The sequence below is a fragment of the Jaculus jaculus genome, chromosome 3 (genome assembly GCF_020740685.1).
Source record: "Jaculus jaculus isolate mJacJac1 chromosome 3, mJacJac1.mat.Y.cur, whole genome shotgun sequence".
Taxonomy (NCBI): domain Eukaryota; kingdom Metazoa; phylum Chordata; class Mammalia; order Rodentia; family Dipodidae; genus Jaculus; species Jaculus jaculus.
This window is the reverse complement of record NC_059104.1, coordinates 122,053,132-122,081,089: the sequence shown is the minus strand read 5'-3', so window position 1 is coordinate 122,081,089 and position 27,958 is coordinate 122,053,132. Positions and strand designations below refer to the sequence as shown.

The window sequence follows — 27,958 nt, the reverse complement described above, 5'->3', positions numbered from 1 at the left end:
AGTTAGAACGATACTTCTTTATGAAATATTTATTACATTGCTCATATCACTCTTATATACCTGCTTGCAATGTGCTCATGGCTCTTTGAAATAATTTTAAATAAGTGGGTCCCTAAAGATCCATCTTTATTAACAATCAACTACTGATTATTTGCTGACCTTGACCCTATGGCAAAAGGGGATACTAAAGATTCCTCTTTTACCTCCTGCTCACAAGGCTCTTCTAATATGTAGCTAGAAATAAACCCCATTTATGTAATACTCTACTCTGCATATATGTACAGATTACCTACTATATGTCAAACACTACTATAGGAAATGATAATGCAAAAATGAGCAAAAGTGGGCTGGAGAAATGGCTAAGTGGTTAAGGAACTTGCCTACAAAGCCAAAGAACCCAAGTTTGACTCCCCATGACCTACATAAGCCAGATGCACAAGGTGAAACATGGGTCTAGAGTTTGTTTGCAGTGGCTAGAGGCCCTGGCATGCCCAATCTCTCTCTTTCCCTCTTTCTTTCTCTATCTGCCTCTTTCTCTGTCACTCTCAAATAAATAAATGAGCAAAAGTCGTCACAAACTTACCCTCTAAGTTTATAATCCAGTGAGCAAATGGGAGGGAGGGCAGCTAGTAGCAAGTAAGAAGTTACATTCTATTTTATAAGGTAACCAGGACCAAGCCTCATGCAGAAGCTTATTTCTGAAAGCCCTGAAGTCAGTGTGTTTACTGATGGCTTCAAACTGCATGATCTTGATTTTGTGAGCAGAGGGCACAAAAGGATCACCTAGGAACTTCTTGCACAGATCTTGGTGTTCAGTCACAACCATTGTTTGCAAATAAGGACATGGGACGCTTACATCTGCATCCCTCAGATCCCAATGTGTACCTGTGTTCCAACTTTAAAAGTAAACCTCAAGAAAGTGCTCCAAGGAGTCTTGTGCGACCACCACACATGAAATCTTTGCAAAGCTGGGTAAAGAAAAAGGGCAAGGGAACACCAGGAAGTCACTACACCTTAGTGGTCACATCAGGCCTCTGAGAAGGTTGCATCTGTGGGAAGACTTGAAGTGGAGAATGAATCATGCAAATACTTGGGGATAATCACTCCAATCCAAAGGAAAATGTGCAAAGACATGGAGGAAAAAGCATCTCAGGGGGGTTATGAAATAGCAAGGAAAGCTGGGGAGATGGCTCAGTGAGTAAAGTGCTTGCCTCATAATAATAAGGACCTGAGTTTGAATCTGCTACACCCACATAAAATGCCAGGTGTGGTGGTATACACCATTAATGCCAGTGCTGGGAAGGTAGATAAAGGAGGACATCTGATAAGCTGACTAGCTTGTCTAGCTAAATTGTTGAGTTTCAGGTTCACTTAGAATCTCTCACAAAATAAAAGTGGAGAAGCAATAGGAGCCACCCAACAACAACTTCTGGCTTCCACACATGCACACACACAGGTGGCCACATGCATTCATGTATACACACAACAAATACACTCCAGTAAAAGGAACAAGGAGGGAAAAAAAGACAGAGAGAAACAGCAAGAAGGGGACTGAGGAAATAGCTCAGTGGTAAAGCACTTGCCTAGTATAAGCAAAGCATCAGGTTCAATAACCAGCACTAGGGACAAGAAGAGGAAAGAGGCTGCTGGAAACAGAGCACACAGAAAGGTAACAAAGTAAAAGAGAGCCAAATTGTAATGAGGCCTTGTGACTATGAGCCATTCTTTTTTTTAAAAAAAAAGTTTTATTTATTTATTTACTTATTTATGAGGGAGGTGGGAGGGGCAGACTATGGGCCAGGGCCTCTTGCCACTACAAATGAACTCCAGACACACTGTGTGTGTCTGGCTTTACATGGGTATTGGGAAATTGAACCCAGGATAGCAAGCTTTGAAAGCAAGCACCTTTAACTAGTGAGCCATGTCCCCAACCCAAATATAGGACTTTTTAAGGCAGGAATAACTAGGTGCAAAATCTGATAGTCTCCATGAATAGCTGGCTGAAGACAAAAGAGGGGAGGGTGGAAGAAGGGTTAAGGCAGAGACAGATCGGTTTGGAGGCTGCTGGAATAATCTAGGTGAGAAATGACCTATGACAGCTGTAGGTGGTAGGCAATCAGACACTGTATAAGTATTAGTAGCAGAGCCCAGAGGATTTCTAGACCGTCAGGATACAAGAGTGAAGGGAAACTTCAATATTTAGGGACTGAGCAACTAAAACACGGATGTTTCCATTAGAACTCTCCAGGTTGCATAGGGCTGAGGACTGGCCATTTAGCTTGGGAGACTAGAAATCTGAGCTGTCTATTAAACATAAATACAGAAGGGATGTTAGCTATAAAAGTTTGGTGCTAAGATGAGAGGTTTTCTGCTAGACTTCTCAAAGTCTCCACTAAACCCAGAAAGCCGGAGGGCATTATATTAAAAGGGACATGTAAATGAACAAGAGGCACAAGGATTGACTTAACAGGATGAAGAGATGGAAGTCATCAAGAAACCAGGTTGAGCGCTGGCCTTCCGGGTAAGATGGCAGCATAGGAGCCATGCCAAACCAACCTAGGGAGGGATATAAGCAAAACCAGGGCAAAATACACTCTTCTTCTGAAAAGTGAAGGTGTGTATAGGTTATTCTTAGAGTGAGGAGGCAGGAGACCAAGATCCACCAGAAAGAAGGAAAATGGCCAAAATCCCATGAGGCACTAGCAGCCTCCAATCTACACACGTACCTGGCACCACCTGCCAGGTACAGTTATTCTCACCAAACTGCCCTGGAAGCACTACACTTAATGTTGATATTCATATATTAATGCTATTCTCACTTCTGGTTAGAGAAGCTTCCTTTTCCGATGGTGATGACCACTAGGATGACCCAAAGGCAACACAGTGCTGAGAAGAAGGGATGGAGGAGTGTCCTCCCACTGAAACATCTACATCACACCCTCTAAGGCTCAGGGGCCATTGTGGAAGAGGTGGCTGAAAGAATGTAAGAGCCAAAGGAAGGACACCACTCCTTACAATGCAGCTGTCCAGACAGAAATTGGCCTCGATATCCATGACCTCATCAGTGCCTAGCAATACCTTCACAAGACCCTCATAATAGGAGAAAAAGAAAAAGACATCCAAATAAAAGAGAGACTAATGGAGAGAGGGAGGGGATATGATAGAGAGTGGAGTTGTGAAAGAGAAAGTGGGGGAGGGGAGGGAATATCATGATTTATTGTAAGTATAGATATTGGAAGGGAGGGAGGGAGGGAGGGAGGGAGGGAGGGAGGGAGGGAGGGAGGGAGGGAGGGAACAAACAAACTAACTCTGAAGCAATGCCCTGTAAAAGAGAACAAGGAGGCAGCATTCATTTTTGAGTTCTAAGTGGAAGGTGAGTTTGCGTGTTAGGACTCAGCACAGGTCTGAGGAAGACAAATAATAAACTTCTAGAAAGATGACTGAGAATGCAGTAGTGCTCCAGGTGGTGGAGGCATACCAAAAGCACTGTCTCATTGTCTCTTGAACAAAGAGGATGAGAATAAACACAATGAACAAGCACTGTCAGGCAGTAGGGGAAGGACTTCCATTATGTATTTTAATCCTGAACTAATTATTTTAATCCTCACAAGAGAAGAAGATTATAATATCTGTTCCATTTTATAGATGAGAAAACACAGGCACAGAAAGGATTTAAAAAACAACTCACTAATGGACACACAGTTGATAAGGATTTCAATTTTGAATAGGTAGTGTAGTCCAGAGGCCATGCTCTTAAGTCACCATTCTACACACAGAGAACAAGCGCACGCACACACACACCTTGCAACCTTGCAGCTTAGGAGTCACGGTGTCATGCTGGGTGGGATGGGTGTTTCTTTCTGGTGCTTAAATGAGAAATCCAACCATGTTAAAGATGAACAAACCCAATGCATACAGTCCACAGTGGCTTTACAGGGAAGACCACATACTCTTAACTTTAAAAGTACTTGGTACTGAATAATACTATTTATACAATAACAAAGTAAGGCTTTAAGAGGCCCACATTAAATAAATGTACTCAGATGAAACCCAAAAGGAATGCATTTACAAAATAAGGTTGTTTTGCCCTCCTGTTTAAAGGAACTTGGAAAATGTAGACAGTGGTCCTTTATGATTCAAATATGTAAACTCATGCTTGCTAGCATTTTGGAATACTGAATTCTTTATTTATATGCACATAAATTATGCAAACAAGTGTATGACTTTGAATCCTTACAATTTATATTCATTCTAATATAATGCTCATTTAACATTATTATACTGAAAATGCCTTTCCATGTTCTTCAAGCAGTTTTTTTTTTTTTTTTTAGAGAGACTTGCATGTAGCCCACCCAGGCTGGACTGGAACATCCTACAACATTTACTTCCAATCCTACCGTATCCACCTCCCGATGCTAGGATTACAGATGTGTGCCACTGCACTGGAACAAAAATTTAATTTTATGGCTGTAAATAATTCTATATCGTCTATGTGTCAACATTTATCAAAACAAAACATTTCCACTTATTCCCCACTTTGACTAACATAAGAATTAATTACCCCATGTACTAAGCTCTACCCTACTGTTTTCTCCTTTTTTTTTTGGTTTTTCAAAGTAGGGTCTCACTTTAGCCCAGGCTGACCTGGAATTCACTATGGAGTCTCAGGGTGGCCTTGAACTCAAAAGATCCTCCTACCTCTGCTTCTGCTGGGACCGAGTGCTAGGATTAAAGGCGTGTGGCACCACGCCCAGCTTTACCCTACTGTTTTCTTAGAAGAAGCTCCTAGGGCTGAGGTGAAGGGTACCCTCCTAAACCTCTCAACTACACTGCCAAGCAGCCCTCCAGTAAAGCTGTTCATGCACTGATCCCTCCAGCAGTGTGCCAACTACAGCTTTCTAAATAATCACTGCCCATTTACAAAGATAAGTTCTTTGATTACCCTTGGCTAAACACCACCTTCTAACACTTACTAGCCATTTATACTTCTTCTCTGAACCACCTAGTCATGTCTTTTGTTAGTTACTCTACTGAAATGTTTAATATTTTTAAAGTTTTATAAGGTCCTTTTAATGTGTTTAGAATATTAACTTTGCACACATTCAAGTATTTTCTTCATGTCAACACCTTTTAATTTTGCCTTTAACACACATTTAATTTCCAATCAGACCTCTCTAAAACACTCTCTCGTCATTATACCTCTGATGTTATGTGTAGGGAGAAGCATATTCTAGATGAGATTCAAAAGCTCAATCAAAACTGACTAACAATGAAACAAGCAGCAATTTTCACTTCACAAGCAATTTGCCAAGTACTCTCAGGAGCTCTAAAAGATAGTTTCTGTGTAAACAAGTCACCTTTACCAGTACCCACCACAACCAAAACTCTGTACTAAGTGCTATCTAGACATTTCCTAACTTACTTTATCATCACAATTCTAGATGAGAAAATGGAACAAATCAGAAAGTTAACTAGTACTTTGTTAGAAAAAAAACTTGCAGATACTCTTCATGAAAAACTGTCCTCACAGACATGCATACTCAAATCCAGGCACTCACCTCTTCATCGATTTTGTCTTCTAGGGCATCAATATGACGTTCCTTAAGAAATCGCTGTGTTTTTTCCAACTGGTACTTCACTAATTCTTCAATGGCATCTTTCTCTTCCTTGTCCACAAATTCTTGTACTGCCTCCCCCATTCCTCTTTCAGTTAGCAAAGAGAGCTGAACATTCTGTACAGGAAATACAGGCCACCTGATATAGAAATGTGATCTAATCCTTGTGAAATAATTATATACAAGCAAAATAACAACAACAAAACTCTCAGATTCCTGTTATTAAGTAAAAAGAGAAAGAAGTTAGTTTTTGAATGGGGGAAAAATTTAAGTCTACTGGTTAAAGTTAAGGGCCAAAAAAAGCAACGTTAATCTAAGAAAGGGAAGGGAGTGAGGAGATAAAGATGCAGAGGACTGAACAGCTGGATACATTCCCATGACAGGGCCACTGAGGATGAGCAAGGATGAAGTTAAACCACTGGTAAAGGCAGGATAACAGACCCTAAGGATGTCCCCACCTCTACCTGGGGAGACGTCAGACTACATTACATACAGCAAAGGGGCTACAACTGTAGGTAGAATGGAGACTTCTGATCAGCTGACAGCAAATAGGGAGGTGACCAGGGCTCTCCACATCACCTAACTACAAACTACACAGGTGATGGCAAATTTCCAGCAGAGCTCAGTGTAATCAGTCCTGAAAAAAGGGAGGCAGAAGGAGATGGGACTGTGGGAAATGGTCAGAGATGTGACATTACTAGCTTCAGCTTCAAGGATGGACAAAGGAGACCAAGAGCCACAAAATGTGAGTTCTTCTAGAACCTGGGAAGAATAAATCTTCTGCTGACACCTTGATTTTAGCCCAGAGAGACCTTTGTTGTTTGTGACCTATGTCACTGTAAGACAATGAATTTGTGCTGTTTTAAATAATACAACTAGAGGACTTCCGGTTAAGATGGCGGCGTAGGTACCACGCCAAAGCAGCTTAGGGGGGAAAAAGACCAAAAAAACTCAGCAAAATACACACTTTTACTAAAAAGTGAGGTGTATAGGAAATTGAGGCGGCAGCGGAGAAGTAGAAGAGTTATAGAGCATCCTGAGCCTGCACAGGCGGGAACAGCGGCTCCGGGGCAGCTCGGCCAACCGCCGCAGCCGCGGCGCGGCAGAAAGCCGCCGGACTCTCAGCTCGAGCCGCAGGAGAAGCCAGGTGCGGGATTTTCCCGTCACACCGCGCTCTCCGCAACTCGGGAAACGTGAGGGGAGAGCGGCAGCGAGCAACGGAGGGAGGAGCAGACCGCGAGGTAGAAGCACACGTGGAACAGCGATACAACCAGAGCAGCTGCGGCTCCCTCCCCTCCCCCACCGCCTGAGCCCAGCTCCAGCGAACACAGCAGCGGCCCGGGACCGGCCACGCCAACTTGGGTGACAGCAGGACCCAAGCAGGAGCAGAGTTCGGCAGCAACTTCAGCGGCTCCAGCACCGGTACCAGCGGCCCCAGCAGCAGCGGACCCAGGAGTGGCAGCGGCGGCAGATCCCGCAGCAGCGGCTTCGGGGTGAGCAGCGGCGGTGGACACGGCAGCGGCAGCTTCAGCAGCGGTGGTGGCTCTGGTGGTGGCAGCTACAACAGCAGCAGAGGCAGCAGCAGCGGCTCAGTTTGCCCCGTAGGAAAAGCAAGTGCCCAGCTCCAGAAATCAGAACAGCAGCCCGATGACCCAGGCAGCAACTTGACTGAGACCACAATCACCCAAGGTAACTGGGATTGCACCAGGGAAGGGACTCACTTGGTCACAAGCTGACTTGGATACCTCAACAGACCAGAAATCTAAACCTCTTTGTTGATAGAGGATCTGGTCATTATAATAACTACTCTTGCATACATACTTGGGGCTGTTTTTGATTGAATGTGTACAGTGTTTAGTTAAATTTTAGAATCTACCAGTATTTTATTCCACTCAGCCTGCTTGAATACTCCTATAGCAGGGAAACTCAACCCCTAAGAACATCTTTGTAGATACTCTGAGAGTCTTAAGAGCCACACCTAATACCTTAAGGTCCTACCCTGAAAATATATTACATCAAACCAATTGATACAGCTAAGAATACACAGCTAGCTAGAAAATCCAAGCATTAACTTAATCCAAGATGCAAAAATATATACATTATAGCACAAGAAACACTAAAAAGCAAGACGATATAAATCCACCTAAAAGTATTAATGCATCAGAAATGTCCTCCAGTGAGAAAGAGTTAGAGGAAATGCCTGAGAAAGAGTTCAAAAGAATAATTATAAATATGTTCAAAGAGGTCAAAGAACACATGAAAACAATCAAAGAAGAAATCAAAGAGGAAATCAAAGAGGAAATCAAAGGAATCAAAGAAGAGGCAGGACACCAATTTAATGAAATAAAGAAGGCAATACAAGACATAAATAGGGAAATAGAAATAATAAAGAAAAACCAGTCAGAATTACTAGCAATGAAGAACACAGTTAATGAAATAAAAAACTCTGTAGAAAATCTCACCAGTAGGATGGATGAGGGAGAGGACAGAATATCTAAGCTAGAAGATCAGGTGGCAGACCTAATGCAGTCCAACAAAGAGAAAGACAAACTTATAGAAAAGTATGAATGGGAATTTCAAGATATCCGGGACACTATGAAAAGATCCAATATAAGAATTCAGGGCATAGTAGAAGGAGAAGAACTCCACTCCAGAGGCATAGTAGGCATCTTCAACAAAATCATAGAGGAAAATTTCCCCCAAATTGGGAAAGAGGTGCCAATACAGATACAGGAAGCCTTTAGAACCCCAGCCAGACAAAACCCAGAAAGAACCTCTCCTCGCCACATTATACTCAAACTTCCAAACACACAAACCAAAGAAAAAATATTGAAAGCAGTTAGAGAGAAAAATCAAGTTACCTACAAAAGCAAGCCCATCAGGATTACAGCAGATTATTCAACACAAACTTTTAAAGCCAGAAGGGCTTGGAGTGATATATTCCAAGTTCTGAAAGATAACAACTGTCAACCAAGGTTACTTTATCCTGCAAAGTTATCCATTCAAATAGATGGAGAAATAAAGACATTCCATGACAAAAGCAGGTTAAAGGAGTATTTGAAGACAAAACCAGCTCTACAGAAAATACTTGATAGAATCCTCCATGCTGAACAAAAGGAAAAGCACACATATAAGGAACCTAGAAAAAACCAGCTATACTCAAATACCAGTTAACAGAAGAGAGCACAGGTAGAACAAGTAACACACACACACACACACAAATGGCAAACATAAATACACACCTTTCAATAATATCTCTTAATATCAATGGTCTCAATGCCCCAACGAAAAGACATAGATTTGCAGACTGGGTTAAAAAGCAGGATCCTACAATTTGTTGTCTCCAAGAAACTCACCTTTCTACAAAGGATAGACATTATCTTAGGGTGAAAGGTTGGAAGACGGTGTTTCAAGCAAATGGGCCTAGAAAATAAGCAGGGGTTGCTATCCTAATATCAGACAGGGTAGACTTTAGTCCGACGTTAGTCAAGAAAGATAAGGAAGGTCACTTTATATTGATTAAGGGCACACTCCAACAGGAGGACATTACAATCCTAAACATATATGCACCTAACATGGGGGCTCCCAAATTCGTCAAACAAACACTATTAGAACTAAGGTCACAGATAACACCAAACACAGTGGTGGTGGGTGACTTTAACACCCCACTCTCATCAATTGACAGGTCATCCAGGGAAAGAATAAACAGAGAGGCATCTGGACTAAATGAGGTCATAGAAGGAATGGACCTAACAGATATATACAGGGCATTTCATCCAAAGGCTGCAGAATATACATTCTTTTCAGCAGCACATGGAACATTCTCTAAAATAGACCGCATATTAGGACACAAAGCAAATCTTAACAAATTCAAGAAAATTGAAATAATTCCTTGCATTCTATCTGACCACAATGGAATTAAACTACAAATCAGTAGCAAGAAAGGCTATAGAGCATACACAAAATCATGGAAACTAAACAATACACTACTAAATGATGAGTGGGTCAATGAAGAAATCAAAAAGGAAATCAAAAAATTTATAGAGTCAAATGATAATGAGAATACAACATACCAAAATCTCTGGGACACAATGAAGGCAGTTCTAAGAGGTAAATTTATAGCCTTAAGTGCCTATATTAAGAAATTAGAAAGGTCGCAAGTAAACGACCTAATGCTTCGCCTTAAAGCCTTGGAAAAAGAAGAACAAGGCAAACCAAAAAGTAGTAGACGGGAAGAAATAATAAAGATTAGGGCAGAAATTAATGAAATAGAAACAAAAAGAACAATCCAAAGAATTAATGAAACAAAGAGTTGGTTCTTTGAAAGGATAAACAAGATTGATAAACCCTTAGCAAATCTGACCAAAAGAAAGAGAGAAGAGACACAAATTAATAAAATCAGAGATGAACAAGGTAACATCACAACAGATTCCAGAGAAATTCAAAAAATTATAGGGACATACTATAAAAGCATATACTCCACAAAGTATGAAAATCTGAAAGAAATGGATGATTTCCTTGATCTATATGACCTACCTAAATTAAATCAAAATGAGATTAATCACTTAAATAGACCTATAACAAACATGGAGATCCGAACAGTTATCAATAATCTCCCAACTAAAAAAAGCCCAGGCCCGGATGGATTCACTGCTGAATTTTACCAGACTTTTAAGGAAGAGCTAACACCATTGCTTCTCAAACTTTTCCAGGAAATAGAAAAAGAAGGAATTCTACCAAACTCCTTCTATGAGGCTAGCATCACCCTGATACCAAAACCAGGCAAAGACAGAACAAAAAAAGAAAATTACAGACCAATCTCCCTCATGAACATAGATGCAAAAATTCTCAACCAAATATTGGCAAACAGAATACAAGAGTATATCAAAAAGATCATTCACCCGGACCAAGTAGGCTTTATCCCAGAGATGCAGGGATGGTTCAACATACGCAAATCTATAAATGTAATACATTACATAAATGGGTTGAAGGACAAAAATCACATGATCATCTCATTAGATGCAGAGAAAGCATTTGACAAGATCCAACATCCCTTCATGATAAAAGTCCTACAGAGACTGGGAATAGAAGGAACATATCTCAATATAATAAAGGCTATTTATGACAAGCCTACAGCCAACATATTACTAAATGGGGAAAAACTGGAAGCTTTTCCACTAAAATCAGGAACAAGACAAGGGTGTCCACTGTCTCCACTTCTATTTAATATAGTTTTGGAAGTCTTAGCCATAGCAATAAGGCAAGAGACACACATAAAAGGGATACAAATTGGAAAGGAAGAAATCAAGTTATCATTATTTGCAGATGACATGATTCTATACATAAAGGACCCTAAAGACTCTACTAGCAAGCTGTTAGAGCTGATCAAAACCTACAGCAATGTAGCAGGATACAAAATAAATACACAGAAATCAGTAGCCTTCGTATATGCTAACAACAAACACACAGAGGATGAAATCAGAGAATCACTCCCATTCACAATTGCATCAAAAAAAATAAAATACCTTGGAATAAACCTAATCAAGGACGTAAAGAATCTATACAATGAGAACTTTAAAACACTCAAGCGAGAAATTGCAGAAGACACTAGAAAGTGGAGAAACATCCCTTGTTCCTGGCTTGGAAGAATCAATATCGTGAAAATGGCAATCTTACCAAAAGCAATCTACACATTTAATGCAATCCCTATCAAAATTCCAAAGGCTTTCTTCATGGAAATAGAAAAAACAATCCAAAAATTCATTTGGAATCACAAAAAACCTCGAATATCTAAAATAATACTGAGCAACAAAAAAGAGGCTGGTGGTATCACCATACCTGATTTTAACCTATACTACAGAGCCATAGTAACAAAAACAGCATGGTACTGGCACAAAAACAGACATGTAGATCAGTGGAACAGAATAGAGGACCCAGATGTAAGCCCAAGTAGCTATAGCCACCTGATATTCGATAAAAATGCCAAAAATACTCATTGGAGAAGAGACAGCCTCTTCAGCAAATGGTGTTTTGAAAACTGGATAAATATCTGCAGAAGGATGAAAATAGATTCTTCTCTCTCGCCATGCACAAGAATTAAGTCCAAATGGATTAAAGACCTTAACATCAGACCGGAAACTTTGAAACTGCTAGAGGAAAAAGTAGGGGAAACCCTTCAACATATTGGTCTTGGCAAAGACTTTCTGAATACAACCCCAATTGCTCCGGCAATAAAACCACAGATTAACCACTGGGACCTAATGAAATTACAAAGATTTTGCACCGCAAAGGACACAGTGAAAAAAGCAAAGAGGCAACCTACAGAATGGGAAAAAATCTTCGCCAGCTATATATCTGATAGAGGATTAATATCTAGGATATACAAAGAACTCAAAAAGTTAACTAATAAGGAATCAAACAAGCCAATCAAAAAATGGGCTAAGGAGCTAAATAGAGAGTTCTCAAAGGAAGAAATACGAATGGCATATAAGCATCTAAAAAAATGTTCTACGTCACTAGTCATCAGGGAAATGCAGATTAAAACTACATTGAGATTCCATCTCACTCCTGTCAGATTGGCCACCATCATGAAAACAAATGATCATAAATGTTGGCGGGGATGTGGAAAAAAAGGAACCCTTCTGCACTGCTGGTGGGAATGCAATCTGGTCCAGCCATTGTGGAAAACAGTGTGGAGGTTCCTAAAGCAGCTAGAGATTGATCTACCATATGACCCAGCTATAGCACTCCTAGGCATATATCCAAAGGACTCATCTCATTTCCTTAGAAGTACATGCTCAACCATGTTTATTGCTGCTCAATTTATAATAGCTGGGAAATGGAACCAGCCTAGATGTCCCTCAACAGATGAGTGGATAATGAAGATGTGGTACATTTATACAATGGAGTTCTACTCAGCGGTAAAGAAAACTGAAGTTATGAAATTTGCAGAAAAATGGATGGACCTGGAAAGTATTATACTAAGTCAGGTAACCCAGGCCCAGAAAGCCAAGTGCCACATGTTCTCTCTCATATGGGGATCCTAGCTACAGATGACTGGGCTTCTGCTTGAGAATGAAAATACTTAGTAGCAGAGGCCAGTAAGTTGAAAAGGAGACATAAAGGGTGGAGAAAGGAAGGGAGGAGGATACTTAATAGGTTGATATTGTATATATGTAATTACAATGTTTGTAATGGGGAGGTAATATGATTGAGAATGGAATTTCAAACGGGAAAGTGTGGGGGTGGGGAGGGAGGGAATTACCATGGGATATATTTTATAATCATGGAAAATGTTAATAAAAATTAAAAAAAAAAAATAATACAACTAGAGAACTGTAAAGTAAGTAGGTTCACCATCATGTGACTATACCAGTAAAGCAATTCAAAAATTGCATTCAAACATGAAAATCAAAGCTTAGATTAAGACTTTTGCAATACAGAAAAAGAAAGGTCTAACAGTGGTAACAATGTCACATTAATGACTTAAACTTCATTAACCACTAACTTTCACTGGTATAGAGTAACCGCAATGAATGCAACTCACTGTTAACCTACCTGATAGAAGCACTGTGAAGGTTCCTTTTACTTATCATTTAAAACTCATTTCAAGACAATTGTTCTTAAAAATGTACTCTGTATGAAATTACCTTCTCTGCAGTCTGGAAATACTGTTTGACAAGATCTTCTACCCTGAGAGTGGCTCCTTCTGAATGTGGTTTCGGGATGAGTTTTCCAAAGTCAATCTCTTCTCCTACAAAAAGGAATCCATCAAAAACAGCCGGGTGGGGTGGCACACGCCTTTAATCCCAGCACTCAGGAGGCAGAGGTAGGAGGATTGCCTTGAGTTCGAGGCCATCCTGAGACTCCATAGTGAATTCCAGGTTAGCCTGGGCTACAGTGAGACCCTACCTTGAAAAACCAAAAAAAAAAAAAAAAGGAATCCATCAAAAACAGGAGCTGCAGGGCTAAGGAGATAGCTCAGTAGATAAAGCACTTGATGTTCAAGTGTGAGATCCTACGTTCAGATCCTTACAAACTCACAGAAAGCCAGATGTCACAGTGTGAGCAGATGTAGTCCCACAGTACCTAGAGTCAGATGGAAGACAAGAGACAGGAGAATTCCTGGAATCTTATGGGTCAGCCTGCATAGTGTGTGCACTGAACAAGACAGCCTACCTCAAACAAGGTGGAAAGCAAGGACTGACACTCTAAGTCATTCTCTGACCTTTACACACACACCCTGCAATCAATGCACACACCCACATTCACACACATGATTAAAAACAGAGGGAAAAAAAAAAAACTTCTATTATGTTAAGAGGTCAAACACATAGCAGATCCTCAGTAGAGGACTAACCAGACTTTCATCAACTGGCAGGTTGCTCAACAAGGTAAACTTTGAGGCATAAGAGCCATCTTTTCTTGATCATGGTATCTCCCTGCCAGGTAAGTATTTAAGCTGTCTTTTCTAATAGCCTTGGTTTTTCCCCAGGCAAGCAGTATTCAGTTTCCCTATTTCTTCATTGTCTGGGGAGGGGAAGGGAGGATTGTAGACGCAGTCTCTCGCTGTATGTCAATCTAGCCCAAAATTTAGTGATCCTTCTACCTCAGGTTCCTGAGTGCTGGGATTAAAGGCATGTGCCACCACTCCCAGAACTTTTCCTGTTTCTAAACATAGCTCTGGCAGATGTTCTTTTTTTATTTTTTTTATTTTATTTTTTTTGGTTTTTTGAGGCAGGGTCTCACTCAGGCTGACCTGGAATTCACTATGGAGTCTCAGGGTGGCCTTGAACTCACGGTGATCCTCCTACCTCTGCCTCCCGAGTGCTGGGATTAAAGGCGTGCGCCACCACGCCCGGCCTTGGCAGATGTTCTTTTAAGGTGATCCCCAGAACTTTGGGCAACCTTCTAAAATCCATTCAGCAGTGTCAAAACAAAACAACTTTCATGAAAGTACAAAGGCATTACTTGTCCTTTTCACTCTATGGACATTTGCACCAATGACAGAAAAGCAATCATAGGTAGATTGCCAGTACCTCACAATGAATTGAGGCTAATGGCCCAAAATACTACCGACATTACCAGCATGCACCCCCAATTCAAAACAAAAGCCAGTTTCATTTAGAATGCCTTTTAAAAAATAGTTGCATGATTTTAATGATCTCAGCCTTGATTACCTATCTTTAATGGGAATGAGTACAGGAACCACACTTAAAGCACTTTTGCTAACTTCCTGCATAGCCCAATGATGCAAACACAGCAGGGAGCTGGAGAGATGACTTAGCAGTTAAGGTGCTTGCCTGCAAAATCTAAGGACCCAGATTCAATTCCCTAGAACCCACGTAAGCCAGATGCACATGGTGGCGCATGTGTCTGGAATTCATTTGAATTGGCTAGAGGCTCTGGTGCACCCATTCTCATTCTCTCTCTCTCTCTTTCTGCATACAAATAAATAATAACAGAAAGCAAGCTGGGCAGGAAGTCAAGGGAACTGGCCCCAGTATTTGCTCTGCTGATAACCTTTGTCAGGTAACTGAACACAAAATGTCCAGGTATGAGATATGGTGCAATAATAATAATAATAATAATAAAGAAAAGGTCAGGTTTCCTGCCCATGAGGACAGATGATGGCAGCAGGAGGTGTTAAGTGCTAGAGAGACTGACATACAGGGAAGAAAGCAGTTGTTTTCCAGGAAGGCTGGGCATCGTACGCAAGTATCAAATGCAGCTCTCATTTCAACTCAGAGCTGTAGAATGAGTAAGATACAGTAGGCAAAAGGGGGGGGGGGAGCACATCTGCCTAGGAAAAGTACATACAAAGGCCTAAATAGTCAAAAAGCACCAGGGGCAGTGTGTCTCTTATGAACAAAAGTCCTTGAGTTCAAGGCAGGAGAGTTCTTATTACTTCAATACCATCACCACTTTGTATTTTGCCACTGTCGAGGCTATTTATATACAGTGTATCATCCAAGTCTCACAAAGATCCTGAGGCTGACACATTTATTTTTATTCTAACTTTGAAAATGATAAAGGTGACAGCAGAGATGTTATTAATTTGTACACTGTCATTGAGGTAGTGAAATGTGGGATCAATGTTTTCAATAAGACAAAAAAATGTGCTGGTTTGATTCAGATGTTCCCCATAAACTTAGGTGTTCTGAATGCTAGGTTCCCAGCTGATGGAGATTTGGGAATTAACAGCTCCTGAAGGGAGTGTATTGTTGGGGACCGGCTTATGGGTGTTATAACCAGTTTTCCCTCGCCAGTGTCTGGCACATTCTCCTGTTGCTATTGTCCACCTTATATGGGCCAGGGGGTGATGTCCACCCTTTGCTCATGCCATCACTTTCCCCTGCCATCATGGAACATCCTCTTGAGTCTGTAGGCCAAAATAAACCTCTTTCCCAGATGCTGCTCTTGGGTGATTTCTACCAGCAATGTGAACCTGACTGCAACAGTAAAATGGTACCAAGAGTGGGGTTGCTGCTACACACCTGACTGTGTGGCTTTGGCCTTTTGGAGCTGATTTTCAAAAGAAGTGTGGAAATATTTAAAACCATGGCCTAAAAGATGGCTTTCAGTGCTGTAAGTACAGCTTGATGAACTATTCTGGTCAGAGTTGAAAGACCTGAATGCAATAATGGACTATGATGTTTGGATTATAAGGGTGAGAAAGAGCTTTGCTTGGACTGGGCTGGCAGTCTGTGTGAAAAGCTTACTATTATGCCTGTGTCCTGAGAAGTTGTGCAGGGATGCACTGCATAGAAGTGGATTAGGGATTACTGTGAGCAGAGAGATAAGGCACAGAAAACAAAAAAGAAAGAAAGAAATCTTTGGGCCTAAACTGCTGCCCGTTCCTGCAAATTGTTTGAGAGAGAAATAGTATTGATATTGGGCCAGCTGACCTGCACTGGGGCAACAGACAGAATTTAGACTCTTCTGAAGGGGCCTGAGTACTCAAGAAGTGTCCTGCTCTTCAAAGTCTGCTTTATTCCCCTCTGGATTAACAAACTGGCACCCTATCTGGTATTGTGGAGTATAAGAAATGCAGGAAAGAAAGGGTCACTGAGTTTGTAACACGCTCTTGTGTTTTGGAAATGGCCATGGGCAGTGTGAAGAAGGTTTGCTGGATGCTTGCATGGAGACCCCATGTTGCCATGAGGATGAACTGTGGATTGCAGTAGAGACCCAGTGAAGCTGTCAGGACCACAAGACAATATGCCAAGGAAAGCTGCTGGCCCCGGATAAAGTTCTCCAGGACTGTGAGTAGCCTAGCTGGAGGGGTGGAACTGGAACTCCAGAGACTTGCTGGTTAGAGTTATCAGACTTGGAAAATTGTCACTGGTTAGAGTTTTTGGATTTGAAGCAACAGAGTTTGATGTTTGCCCTGGTTCTTTTAAATCTTGATTTGACTGAATATTTCTTTGCTAATGCCATCTTTTGAAATATGAATGTTTACTCTGTGCCATTATGAGTTTTCTGAGGTTATTTTTTGGTATTATGGCTGAGTTAAAAGACCTTGGACCTTGGGGATGTATGAACATCATTGAAATTGATAAAAACTATGGGGACCTTTAAAATTGGGTGAATGCACTGCATTTTACATCATGTATGGTTATCAGTTTATAGGGGCCAGGGCAGAATGGGGTACTTTGATTCAGGTGTCCCCCATAAACTTAGGTGTTCTGAATGCTAGGTTCCCAGCTGATAAAGATTTGGAAATTAACGACTCCTGGAGGAAGTGTATTGCTGGGGGCGGGCTTATGAGTGTTATAGCCAGTTTTCCCTTGTCAGTGTTTGGCACATTCTCCTGTTCCTATTGTCCACCTTATGTGGCCAGGAAGTGACGTCCACTCTCTGTTCATGCCATCATTTTCCCCTGCCATCATGGAGCTTCCCCTTCAGTCTGCAAGCCAAAATGAACCTCTTTCCCACAAGCTGCTCTTGGTTGGGTGATTTCTACCAGCAATGTGAGCCTAACTGCAACAGAAAAGTAGCACTGTTTCCAGTGAGGAATTTAAAACAAACAAACAAAAATCTATGGGTCAAACCCTCTGGGATGAAACAAGCAAGATAAACAAGCCTCTGAACCTCACTTTTCTCAGATGGATGTTTCAAGAAACTGGTAAAGATGCACAACTACAGCAGAGCATTAACAAGAAGTCCCTACCACCACCGCCCAAGACAAAGTTCCCTCTTAAGGAACTAACTTCCCAACCAAAAGATTCAATTCTCTCCTAAGAATTTCTTCACCTAAAACAGAAGTGTATAAGCTACACCTAAGTTTCTCGATTATTTCAGGGTGAATTCATAGCATTCTTAATTTCTTTATTTTTTGTTGTCGTTGTTTGTTTTTTGAGGTAGGTTTTCACTGTAGCTCAGACTAACCTAGAATTCACTCTATATTCTCAGGGTGGCCTCAAACTCAGTGATCCTCCTGCCTCTGCCTCCCGAGTGCTGGGATTAAAGGTGTGCACCATCATGCCCAGCAGCATTGGTAATTTCTATCGCCATTTAACAGTGAAAACAGAAACCCATTAAATATATGCTAATGAAAACTAGAGTGGGCTTACTTGTAAACAAAGGCCATATATTTCTGTGAAAGTTCTCTAACTCAGTAGCTATAAGGAGAAAGGCCTCTGTATTTAAGAGGATCAGTACTTCTCATGAAAAAAGCATTATTTTAGTTGACAATCTTTCATAGCAAGGCAATTACATTTTATAAAATTTAATTGGAAATGACCTGCTTCATTAAGCAGAAACATCAAACCACAGAATACTTACTAAAAAAGTGAAAAGTCTTGCTTAATCCCTGTACATACTTTCATTTCAGTTTACTGAAATGAACAATCCATGCTAAGTAACAGGCATCTGGCCTGAACAGTAAGTGTCTAAAACAGATGCAGCTATGTGTTGGCACATGCCAGCAAATCCCAGCTCTGGGGATAGGATTCAAGGTTTGAGGCCAGACTGGACTGAACAGTGAGAAGCTTTCGATTTAAAAAAAAAAAGAATGTAAACATAATAATGAGACAAGAGAAAGGCAGACAGAGAAGATAGCAAAAGAAAGAAAAAGAATGTTATCTAATTTTCAGAATACATTTAAATTATTTTAATTACCATTTTTGTCTAATATATTATAAATACTAAAACACCTCCTACTATTATTTTATATTTATCTTGCCAAAGAGTGATATGCACAAAGTGTAAAAATAACTAGCTTACCTGTTTTTACCTTTTGTTCTCTATGCCTGAAGAAATGGATAACATCTTTGGGATTAGCCACCCGATCCACAAATTTCTGGCTAAAGCGAAGAACATTGAAAGGTTCAAAACCTCCACTGTAGTCAACCTGAAAATATAGAATCAACAATCAAAGCTAGGAAAGAACAACTTGACTTTTTTTGTTGTTGTTTTGAGAAATACACTCATTCTATGATATTTATAGTTTTTATGTTCAATACTTTAAAAATTTCTAAATTATTTTTCTACATGTTAATGATCATAATGATGTCATCATATGCTCTATTAAGAAAATAATAATAAAAGGCTTGGGGGCTGGAGGGATGCCTTAGCAGTTAAGGTATTTGCCTGCAAAGCCAACAGACCCAGGTTCTATTCCCCAGGACCCACATTAGCCAGATGCACAAAGAAGCACATGCCATCTGGAGTTTGTTTGCAATGGCTGAAGGCCCTGGCACACCCATTCTCTCTCTTCCTCTCTCCCTTCCTCCCTTCCTCTTTATCTGTCAAATAAATAAATAAATGAAAGAAAAGAAAATAATACTTGGAAGGCCCATGTGTTTGAATTCTTAATCCCCAGATGGTGGCACCTTTAGGAGCCTGAGTCTTGCCTGAGGAAGCGTATCTCTGGGGGTAGGCCTGAGGTCTTATAGTCTAGCCTCACTTGCAGTTGTCCTGCTTTCCTACACTGCAATGTGCTGACTTCCTGCTCTTCTCACACCTTCCCCGTGATGAAACTTCACCTAGAAACTATAAACTAAGTTAAACTCTTCCTTCCATAAACTGTTTCCGGTCAGGTATTTTGTCTCAGCAAGAGGGAAGTAACTGGTACAGGAACTACTAAGTTATTTTTAGCAAGGAAGACTATGTTTCACTAATATTTTGGCATCAGCATGGGGGAACAGAGGAAGGAACTGAGATACAGCCCAGGCAAGATTCTATGGCTAAAGGGAAGAATGTGATAACAAGGGCTTCAAAATAGTGGGACAGAGAAAAGGGCAGATTCCTTAATATGCATTAGACATTATTTAGTTCACCTGGGTCTCAACAATGTATGATGTACAAGCTAAGAGACAAGAGGTACAGTTGACAGATAAATAAAAATATTTTAAAAATCCATATAAACTACATATTACTATAAAAACTAAGTTTCATTTGTACAAATACAACTTACTCGCAGTCGTATAAGAGGCTTCTCTGGCTGTCGAGAATTTCCTATCCGCTCCCGTTCAGCGCTTTCAAGCATTTCTTCAATCTCAAAATAAAAAAGATTACAACTAAGGTTAAATTTGCTCAAATTGGCTGAGCAGCAGCTTGTATACTTACCACAGGTATCCTTCTAAGCCATACAACCATCTTGATGTCCTAGATCACTTATATCATTTTAAATATATCTTCTTGGAAGCTATGACTAGTCCTTAGTGGTTTCCCTTTGCTTAAGTTCCTAATAGCTTCTCAATCTCTAATGTAGCTCCTTTGCAAGAGAATTTACAACACTGCTCTCTAGATCTAATTTTCTACTTATGTTTCAATGTAGCTTTCCTACCTTAATAAACTTGAAATCAAATAATGTTTTGGTCACATCATACAGAATATACAGGCACCTATACAGCTTAGATTATTTACCTCGGAAGAGTTAAGCATTTTCAAATATGTAAAGTTGTCTCATGTGTGAGTTCAAGATGAGAAAATCTTAGTCTTGGAAGAGTTCTGCAACAAAAATATTTGTCTCATATTGTTCCTGAGATCAGAACTAGTTCTATGGAGGGAGATTTTCTCACACAGCTCTCTTAACAGCTAGAGTTCTTTACCACCAAGTCTAAGATTTTATCATGTCCTTTAAACTATCTGTAAGAACCCAATCCACTATAACTTTCATGACACTTTACTTTTAATTTTTTGAGAAGGGTCTCATGTAGCCCAAGTTGGCCTTGAACTTCTGATCTGTCTATGCCTCCCAAACACTAGGTTTACAGGTATATATCATCATGTCTAGCTCCTCGGTGATGTTTTATTTCTTCAGTATTTAGTTTGGGTGCCAAAAATTACATGTGGCTATAGTGCACTTGGAATGTGGTTAGTTTAAGTGAGGAAATGAAGTTTTAATTAATCACACATAAGTAGTCATCTATACTAGTGACTATGACACTGGATAGCAGAGGGCTATTCTTTCAGTTACACAGCATTTACAGATCGACTCTATGCCAGACAGATCAAGATAATAAAGCTAAAAAGCTGAGTGACACATCCATGTCACTCCAGACAGCAAAAAATGGTAGACTGCAAGGGTGAGGCCAGCCAGGGCTACACAGTAAATTCCAGGCCAGTCTTAGCAACACTTTGAGACTCTCAAAAAACACACATAGACAAAATAAAGTTAGGATACGGACCTTATGTTCATATGCATACAATAACAACATAATTAAGGAGTTTAAGAGCGGCAATCTACTAGGGAAGGGAGAATGGGGCTTATGTAGAATCTACAGGCCAATGCCTGTATATATATTAAGATTTCCTTTCAAGTAGCCTTCAGTGTATGAGGGGTGTATAGTTGTGATCATTAGTGGTTCAGGTCAATGGTCCCCTCCCAGCTACTCCACTGTCTGTTTTCACTGGAGTGAAAATGGAAAGTAGAGGGTGCATGTTTTTATAAAGAAGGAAAGCAATTGGAAGAAGGGGGTTTGACTAAAGTTTTCTCTGTATCTAACATTCCTCAGTCTTAATGATGTAAATAGAAAATGAAGATCTTTAACACACTACACCCATTTTCTGAGCAACAGAGGTCTTATAACTTCCTAAGAATGTGATAAAAACAATAGGCTACTACTCAGCTGAACATTTTAACTAAAAGTAAATAGTTTCTCACCAAAGTAGACCCACTGATTATCAGAAACAACTACCTTCTCCAAACAGAAGCTCTGTATGGCTTGAGTTACTTTTGGATTGTCTGGGTTAAAGATTTGTGGATGGTTCGCCAGAATAACATCATCCATGATGAACTGCCTCACTGTGCAAAGAGGAATCTTCTCCATGTTCATCTTCCTCCCTTTAACCCGCAGCAAACCCACATGTCTGAAATGGTAAAGAACTAAAAGCTTAGTCAAAGGAAAATTTCCTCAAGAAGTATGTATCGATTAACAATGGTAGAGACCATCTAGGCGACATACAAAGACCCAACAAATCAACAAGCAAACAATATAAATCTGCCCTATGAGCTAGAGAGATGGCTTAGTGGTTAAGTGCTTGCCTGTGAAGCCTAAGGATCCCAGTTCGAGGCTCAATTCCCCAGAACCCACATTAGCCAGATGCAGAAAGGGGTACACATGCCTGGAGTTCGTTTGCAGTGGCTGGAGGCCCTGGTGTGCCCGTTCTCTCTCTGTATCTGCCTCTTTCTCTGTCACTCTCAAATAAATAAAAATGAAAAAAAAAAAATCTGCCCTATTTCTCCCTTAGTTTCTACAAAACATTCTCTTGCAAAACTGTACCCTTAAAAATAAGTGTTTCTGGGACTGGAGAGATGGTTTAGCGGTCAAGGCACTTGCCTGCAAAGCCTAAGGACCTATGTTCAACTCTCCAGAGCCCACATTAGCCAGGTACAGGTACACAAAGGTGAGGCAAACAAGATCACATATGTCCAATAGGTGGCACAAGCGTCTAGAGTTCGACTGCAGTAGCTGAGGCCCTGGTGCACCAATTCTCTTTCTCTCTCTCTCTCACACACACACTTTCTCTAAAATAAATTTAAAAAAAAATGTTGCTGGGTGTGGTAGCACCTCAAAAAAATAAAAACAAAAAAAAAGTATTTCTGGAAGTCTAACCTTAATGTTTTTTACAAGGCAGGGTCTCACTCTAGCCCGGGCTGACCTGGCATTTACTATGTAGTCTCAGGGTGACCTCAAACTCATAGCAATCCTCCTACCTTTGCCTCCCAAGTGCTGGGATTAAAGGTGTGTGCCACCATGCCTGGCTTAATTTAAATGTTTTTACCAAAGAAAAAAGTGATAAACATTCTTCTTCTCAAGAACAATATGCATTCATCCATCATTTTCCCTGTCTGAGCAAATACAGTGTAGCAAAGGAAGACAGATGTAACTATACATATAAAATGTTAACAAGGTCTGGAGAGATGGCTTAGTGGTTTTAAGCACTTGCCTGTGAGCCTAAGGACCCCAGTTCGTGGCTCGATTCTCCAGCACCCATGTTAGCCAGATGCACAAGAGGGTGCATGTGTCTGGAGTTCGTTTGCAGTGGCTGGAAGCCCTGGAGCGCCCAATCTCTCCCTCCCTCCCTCTCTCTCTCTCTCTCTCTCTATCTATCTATCTATTTATCTGCCTCTTTCTTTCTCTCTCTGTCACTCTCAAATAAATAAATAAAAATAAACAAAATTTTTTTTTAATGTTAACAAGACTAGATTCAAATTTACAGCAGAGCTACAGAGGGAAAAAAATAAATAAATAACAAGCAAATATCCCACTACCACATTTTTTTGATTTAGTTTAACCATCAGAACTTGAGTAGATTCACACATTACAGCCCATAATAGAAACTGAGCTTATTCACTGTCAACTACTATTTAAAGCCACATCATTCTGTGATAGAATTAAAACAAATTAGAAAACTGAGCTTAGCAGCCCACTTGTGTGATCCCAGTCCCAGCAGGTAAAGTCAAGAGGATCATGTGTTCAAGGCTAGCTTGGGCTACATAGTGAGATCTTAAAAACCACTCTCCTCCAAAGGAAGAAAACAAATAGGCTACACCATTGCATTTTTAACAGAAAATCTCAATTAAGTGACTTTCTAGAATTGTTTATAAATGGACTTGAAGTTAGTAACATCTAGTAGCAACTAACTTGACTTGGAATATAAGTACTCACTTCTTCACAGCTTCTCCTGGGGACAGAGAAGTCACCACTGAGCTTCCAGGCTGAGATATATAAAAGAGTTGCTGCTCATTTTTGGTCGGACCTATTTTACACTCATGTTCATGGCCCCAGATAACGAGATCAATGAAGTCATCCAAAAACTGTTCAGGAATGAAGTTAGTATTTCCATGTTTACTCCTATACCAAAATTGGCAAAAATAAACAACATAAATTTTTGGCAACATAGAAAGATTTCACATTGGATAAGTCTATACAGGTCTTTCTTTCTCCATCCACTAGTGATGAATTACATCCTTGTGTGTATCTAAATGCTGACAACCAGGGATTAACAGACTTGCAGGTAGCCAGGCAGGGTCCTGAGGAATAGTAGGTAAGCTTATGCTTCATGAAGAGCACAAAAGGCTTTAGAGAAAGGATTCTTCTTTGGTCAAGTCAGAAAAGCAAGAGCTCTGACCACTGAAAACCCACAAACTGACCTAATTACAGATGTTCCAAAAACGACAGAAAATGAAAATTACATCTAAGCTTTGTGACATAACACATTTCCAAGTATGTCCAATGATTTTTAGTATTGTATTTCTTTTTCCTTTTTTCAATTTTTATTTATTTGACAGAGAAAGGAGGGAGGGAGAATGGGCATGCCAGGGCCTCCAGCCACTGCAAACAAATTCCAAACATGTGTGCCCCCTTATGCATCTGGCTAACATAGGTCCTGGGGAACCAAACCTGGGTCCTTTAGCTTTGCAGGCAAATGCCTTAACCACTAAGCCATCCCTCCGGCTCAGATTTCTTTTACTGATGATAAAAACACAGAATTGGGCAGCTGCTTTCAGGACCCTTCTCTGCTACAGGGAGATTTTTACTTCCACTTCTCAAGAAAACTTTGCTGGCTTTTACTCTTCTTCCAAAAGGGGGAGGGGGCGAAAATGTTGATTTAACAGAGTTTTTATTGCCTCTTTTCATTTTTAACAGTTTTTCATGATGTTAAATAAAATGTCATATGAAGAAGTCATTGGCAGGCTGTGCTTTTATATTTAACAAATTACAGAGAGAAGACAAGGAAAATCTCTAACATTAACTTCTATCACAAAGAATGTAGGAGAAAGTGCTCAGCTGGATGTGATGGTACACGCCTTTAATCCCAGCACCAGGGAGGCAGAGGTAGGAGGATTGCCATGAGTTCTAGGCCACCTGTGACTACATAGTGAATTGTAGGTCAGCCTGGGCTACAATGAGACCCTACCTTGGGTGGGGGGGAATAACTCAAATACTTAAATGCATCCATTTAATCCAAACCAATATCCATCTACTCATCCAAAAAGTACTGTCTACTATGTGTCAAATGCCTTCAGCAAGGAACACAACAGTAATCTCAAGCTCTTACTCTTATGGGTTAAAAAAAACAGCAGCAGCATGATGCATGTATATATGTATAAATACAACTTGCTAGTGACAGCTGCTCTAAAGACAAGTAAAAGGAAGAATGACATGGGGTCACCAGGAAATGTCTCTCTGTGGACTAACATGAACAAGGAAGAGATGGGGGATCAACACACAAGGCAGGGAAGAACAGGTGGCCAAGATGCTGAGGTGGGAGCATATTCTGCGAGTAGAGGAACAACAGGAAGATCACTATGGCCAAACTGCAGAGTGCAAGGAAGACAGGAAATGAAATGGAGAGAGCAGCAGGCTTGTGTATCTTGGAATGTTTTCATGTAAGAAGCAAAAATGTGAAATGTGAGATTATGACAGCTTCTGAGGAAAAGCAGGCCGCTCTCCAACATGACAAGATGTCATTGTGCCTTCAGAGAGCCCTGGCTCTTTTCTACAAGAACAAGGAAGGACAATAAGCAAAACAAGGCCCTCATCAGCTTCAGTCTCCCAGAAAGAAAGAAAAAAAGGTCACTGCAGAGAAACAAGAAAAACAGTAAGCTGCAAAAGGCTCAAGAATTCACACCCACCTGAGACAATGTCATTTTTCAGCACTCTTAACAATGCAACAAGTGTCCTATAATGTGAAGAGTAACAACTGAACTTAACAATACAACAACCACATGAAGCACTTTCCTAGCAAGGTGCTCAGTTTGTTTCCTAGTACCACACAAAAATAATAACAATGAAATATTAGCCAGACTTTTGTTAGGGGAAAAAGCAACAAATAAGGGGAAGACAAAATGGAGGGTTGGATTCATCAGCATGAATTTATGATGGTTTTGACCACATATATAGCTAGAGACAGAAATGTGAGTGTTTGTAGTCAATACTATACATTTAATCTATCAATTCCCTTACCTCTATACTGAGAGGGACAAAAGAGTCCCAATGTTGACAAGTAAACCTTGTGGCCATGTGAGAGTTTCTAAATAACATTATGAAAGGAATCAGAGCTCCTTAGAAGTGGTTGACTCCAAAGTGAGACTATAGCAGCTTGTGATACCAAAATTCTAAGGCTGTGCTTCATACACACATACACACACACACACTCACACAAAGGGTATGCTGAAAGAATACAGAAGCCAACATAAAGATAGTCATAGCTGGAACAAGCTGAGGAACAGTAACAACAAAACATTGATGGTACTAGAAAAATAAAACTCCTCAAGTCCTTAAAGACATAATTGTGATTAGGTAAATAAATGAGATAGAACAAATCTTCCTTTAAAAGTACTACATTGGGCTGGAGAGATGGTTTAGCAGTTAAGGCACTTATTTCCAAAGCCTAAGGACCTGGGTTCAATTTCCCAGTACCCATGTAAGCCAGATGTACAAGGTGACACATGCATCTGGAGTACATTTCAGTGGCTAGAGGCCCTGGTATGCCCATTCTCTCTATTTGTCTCTTTCTCACCCTAATAAATAATATATATATATATATATATATATATATATATATATATATATATATATTTCTTAAAAAGCGCTACAATTGCCAGACAAGGTAGTACCTAACTTTAATGGCAGCACTCAGGAGGCCAAGGTAGGAGGACTCACATTAGTTAGTTTAAGGCTACCCTGAGACTACATAGTGAATTTCAAGGCAGCCTAAGTGAGAGAGAGTCCCTACCGTTGGGGGGGGGGGGGTGAGTACAACTACAACACTGAAAGAATAAAGGATGGTAAACATGACACACACACAAACTCTCTCTCACACATACTCACTCACTCACTCTGTGATAGCTTGATTCAGGTGTCCCCCATAAACTGAGGTGCTCTGGATGTTAGGTTCCCCAGCTAATGGCAATTGGGAATTAATGCCTCCTGGAGGGAGTGTATTGTTCGGGGTTGGCTTATGGGTGTTATAGCCAGTTTCCCCATGCCAGTGTTTGGCACACTCTTCTGTTGCTATTGTCCACCTTATGTTGGCCAAGAGGTGATGTCCACCCTCTGCTCATTCCATTGTTTTCACTGCCATCATGGAGTGTCCCCTAGAGTCTAGAAGCCCAAATAAACCCTATTTTCCCCAAAAGCTGCTCTTGGTCAGGTGATTTCTGCCTGTAATGCAAACCTAACTGCAACGCATATGCGGTGATGATTGCTGGAGACATCACTAATGCATGCTAAAATTAATGGGTAAAAGTATAATGTGAAACACAATATTCATGTCATCACAAAGTATTTTTCCCAAAATATTAATTACATGGTAGAATATCAGAACCTTCCAGTGAAGAAATATAGAGTACAGCCCTAAATCAACATGATAGTCAACACTGCCAGCAATGAAATATCACATCACATGAACTACCTATTCCCTTACCAAGTATTTTTTTAAATATTTTTATTCATTTATTTGTAGTCAGTGAAGGATAAATGAGAGAATGGGCATGCCAGGACCTCTAGCCTCTGCAAACAAGACTCCAGAGTGCCACCTTGTGCAACTGGCTTTACATGGGTATTAGGATATCAAACTTGGGTCATTAGGCCTTGCAGGCAAGCACCTTAGACCATTGAGCTATCTCTTCAGCCGTCCCTTAGCAATTTTGACTTTTACTTTTCACTCTCGCTTAATTTCCTGGAATTGCTGACAAGTTTTCCTTCCAACTTACCCTACTTTAGTGTACTATAGTGTGGCAGAACTGGGAAGCCCTCAGTAAGGGAAGTATGAACCTCAGTGGTGTAAAGGTACAGGAAAATCAGACCTACCAAAACTCTGGCCTGGGCTGAGTCCTTGCCCAGCAGACAAGAGACCTTCAGCTCCATCACTGACAACACAAAACA

The 27,958-nt window shown here is 40.5% G+C and overlaps 1 protein-coding gene across 2 annotated transcripts in view; it reads right to left on the bottom strand.

Moving 5' to 3' along the window:
- Positions 1 to 27,958, bottom strand: part of Mre11 (MRE11 homolog, double strand break repair nuclease) — a 64,270-nt gene that overhangs the window by 20,419 nt on the left and 15,893 nt on the right. For both annotated transcript variants that reach the window (XM_045145226.1, XM_045145227.1), the window contains exons 8-13: positions 23,735 to 23,920; positions 21,761 to 21,932; positions 20,035 to 20,115; positions 18,843 to 18,969; positions 13,265 to 13,368; positions 5,559 to 5,732 (exon numbers count right to left, since the gene is read on the bottom strand). In XM_045145226.1, the coding sequence (XP_045001161.1) occupies positions 5,559 to 5,732; positions 13,265 to 13,368; positions 18,843 to 18,969; positions 20,035 to 20,115; positions 21,761 to 21,932; positions 23,735 to 23,920 (844 nt within the window). The remainder of the gene's footprint in view (positions 1 to 5,558; positions 5,733 to 13,264; positions 13,369 to 18,842; positions 18,970 to 20,034; positions 20,116 to 21,760; positions 21,933 to 23,734; positions 23,921 to 27,958) is intronic.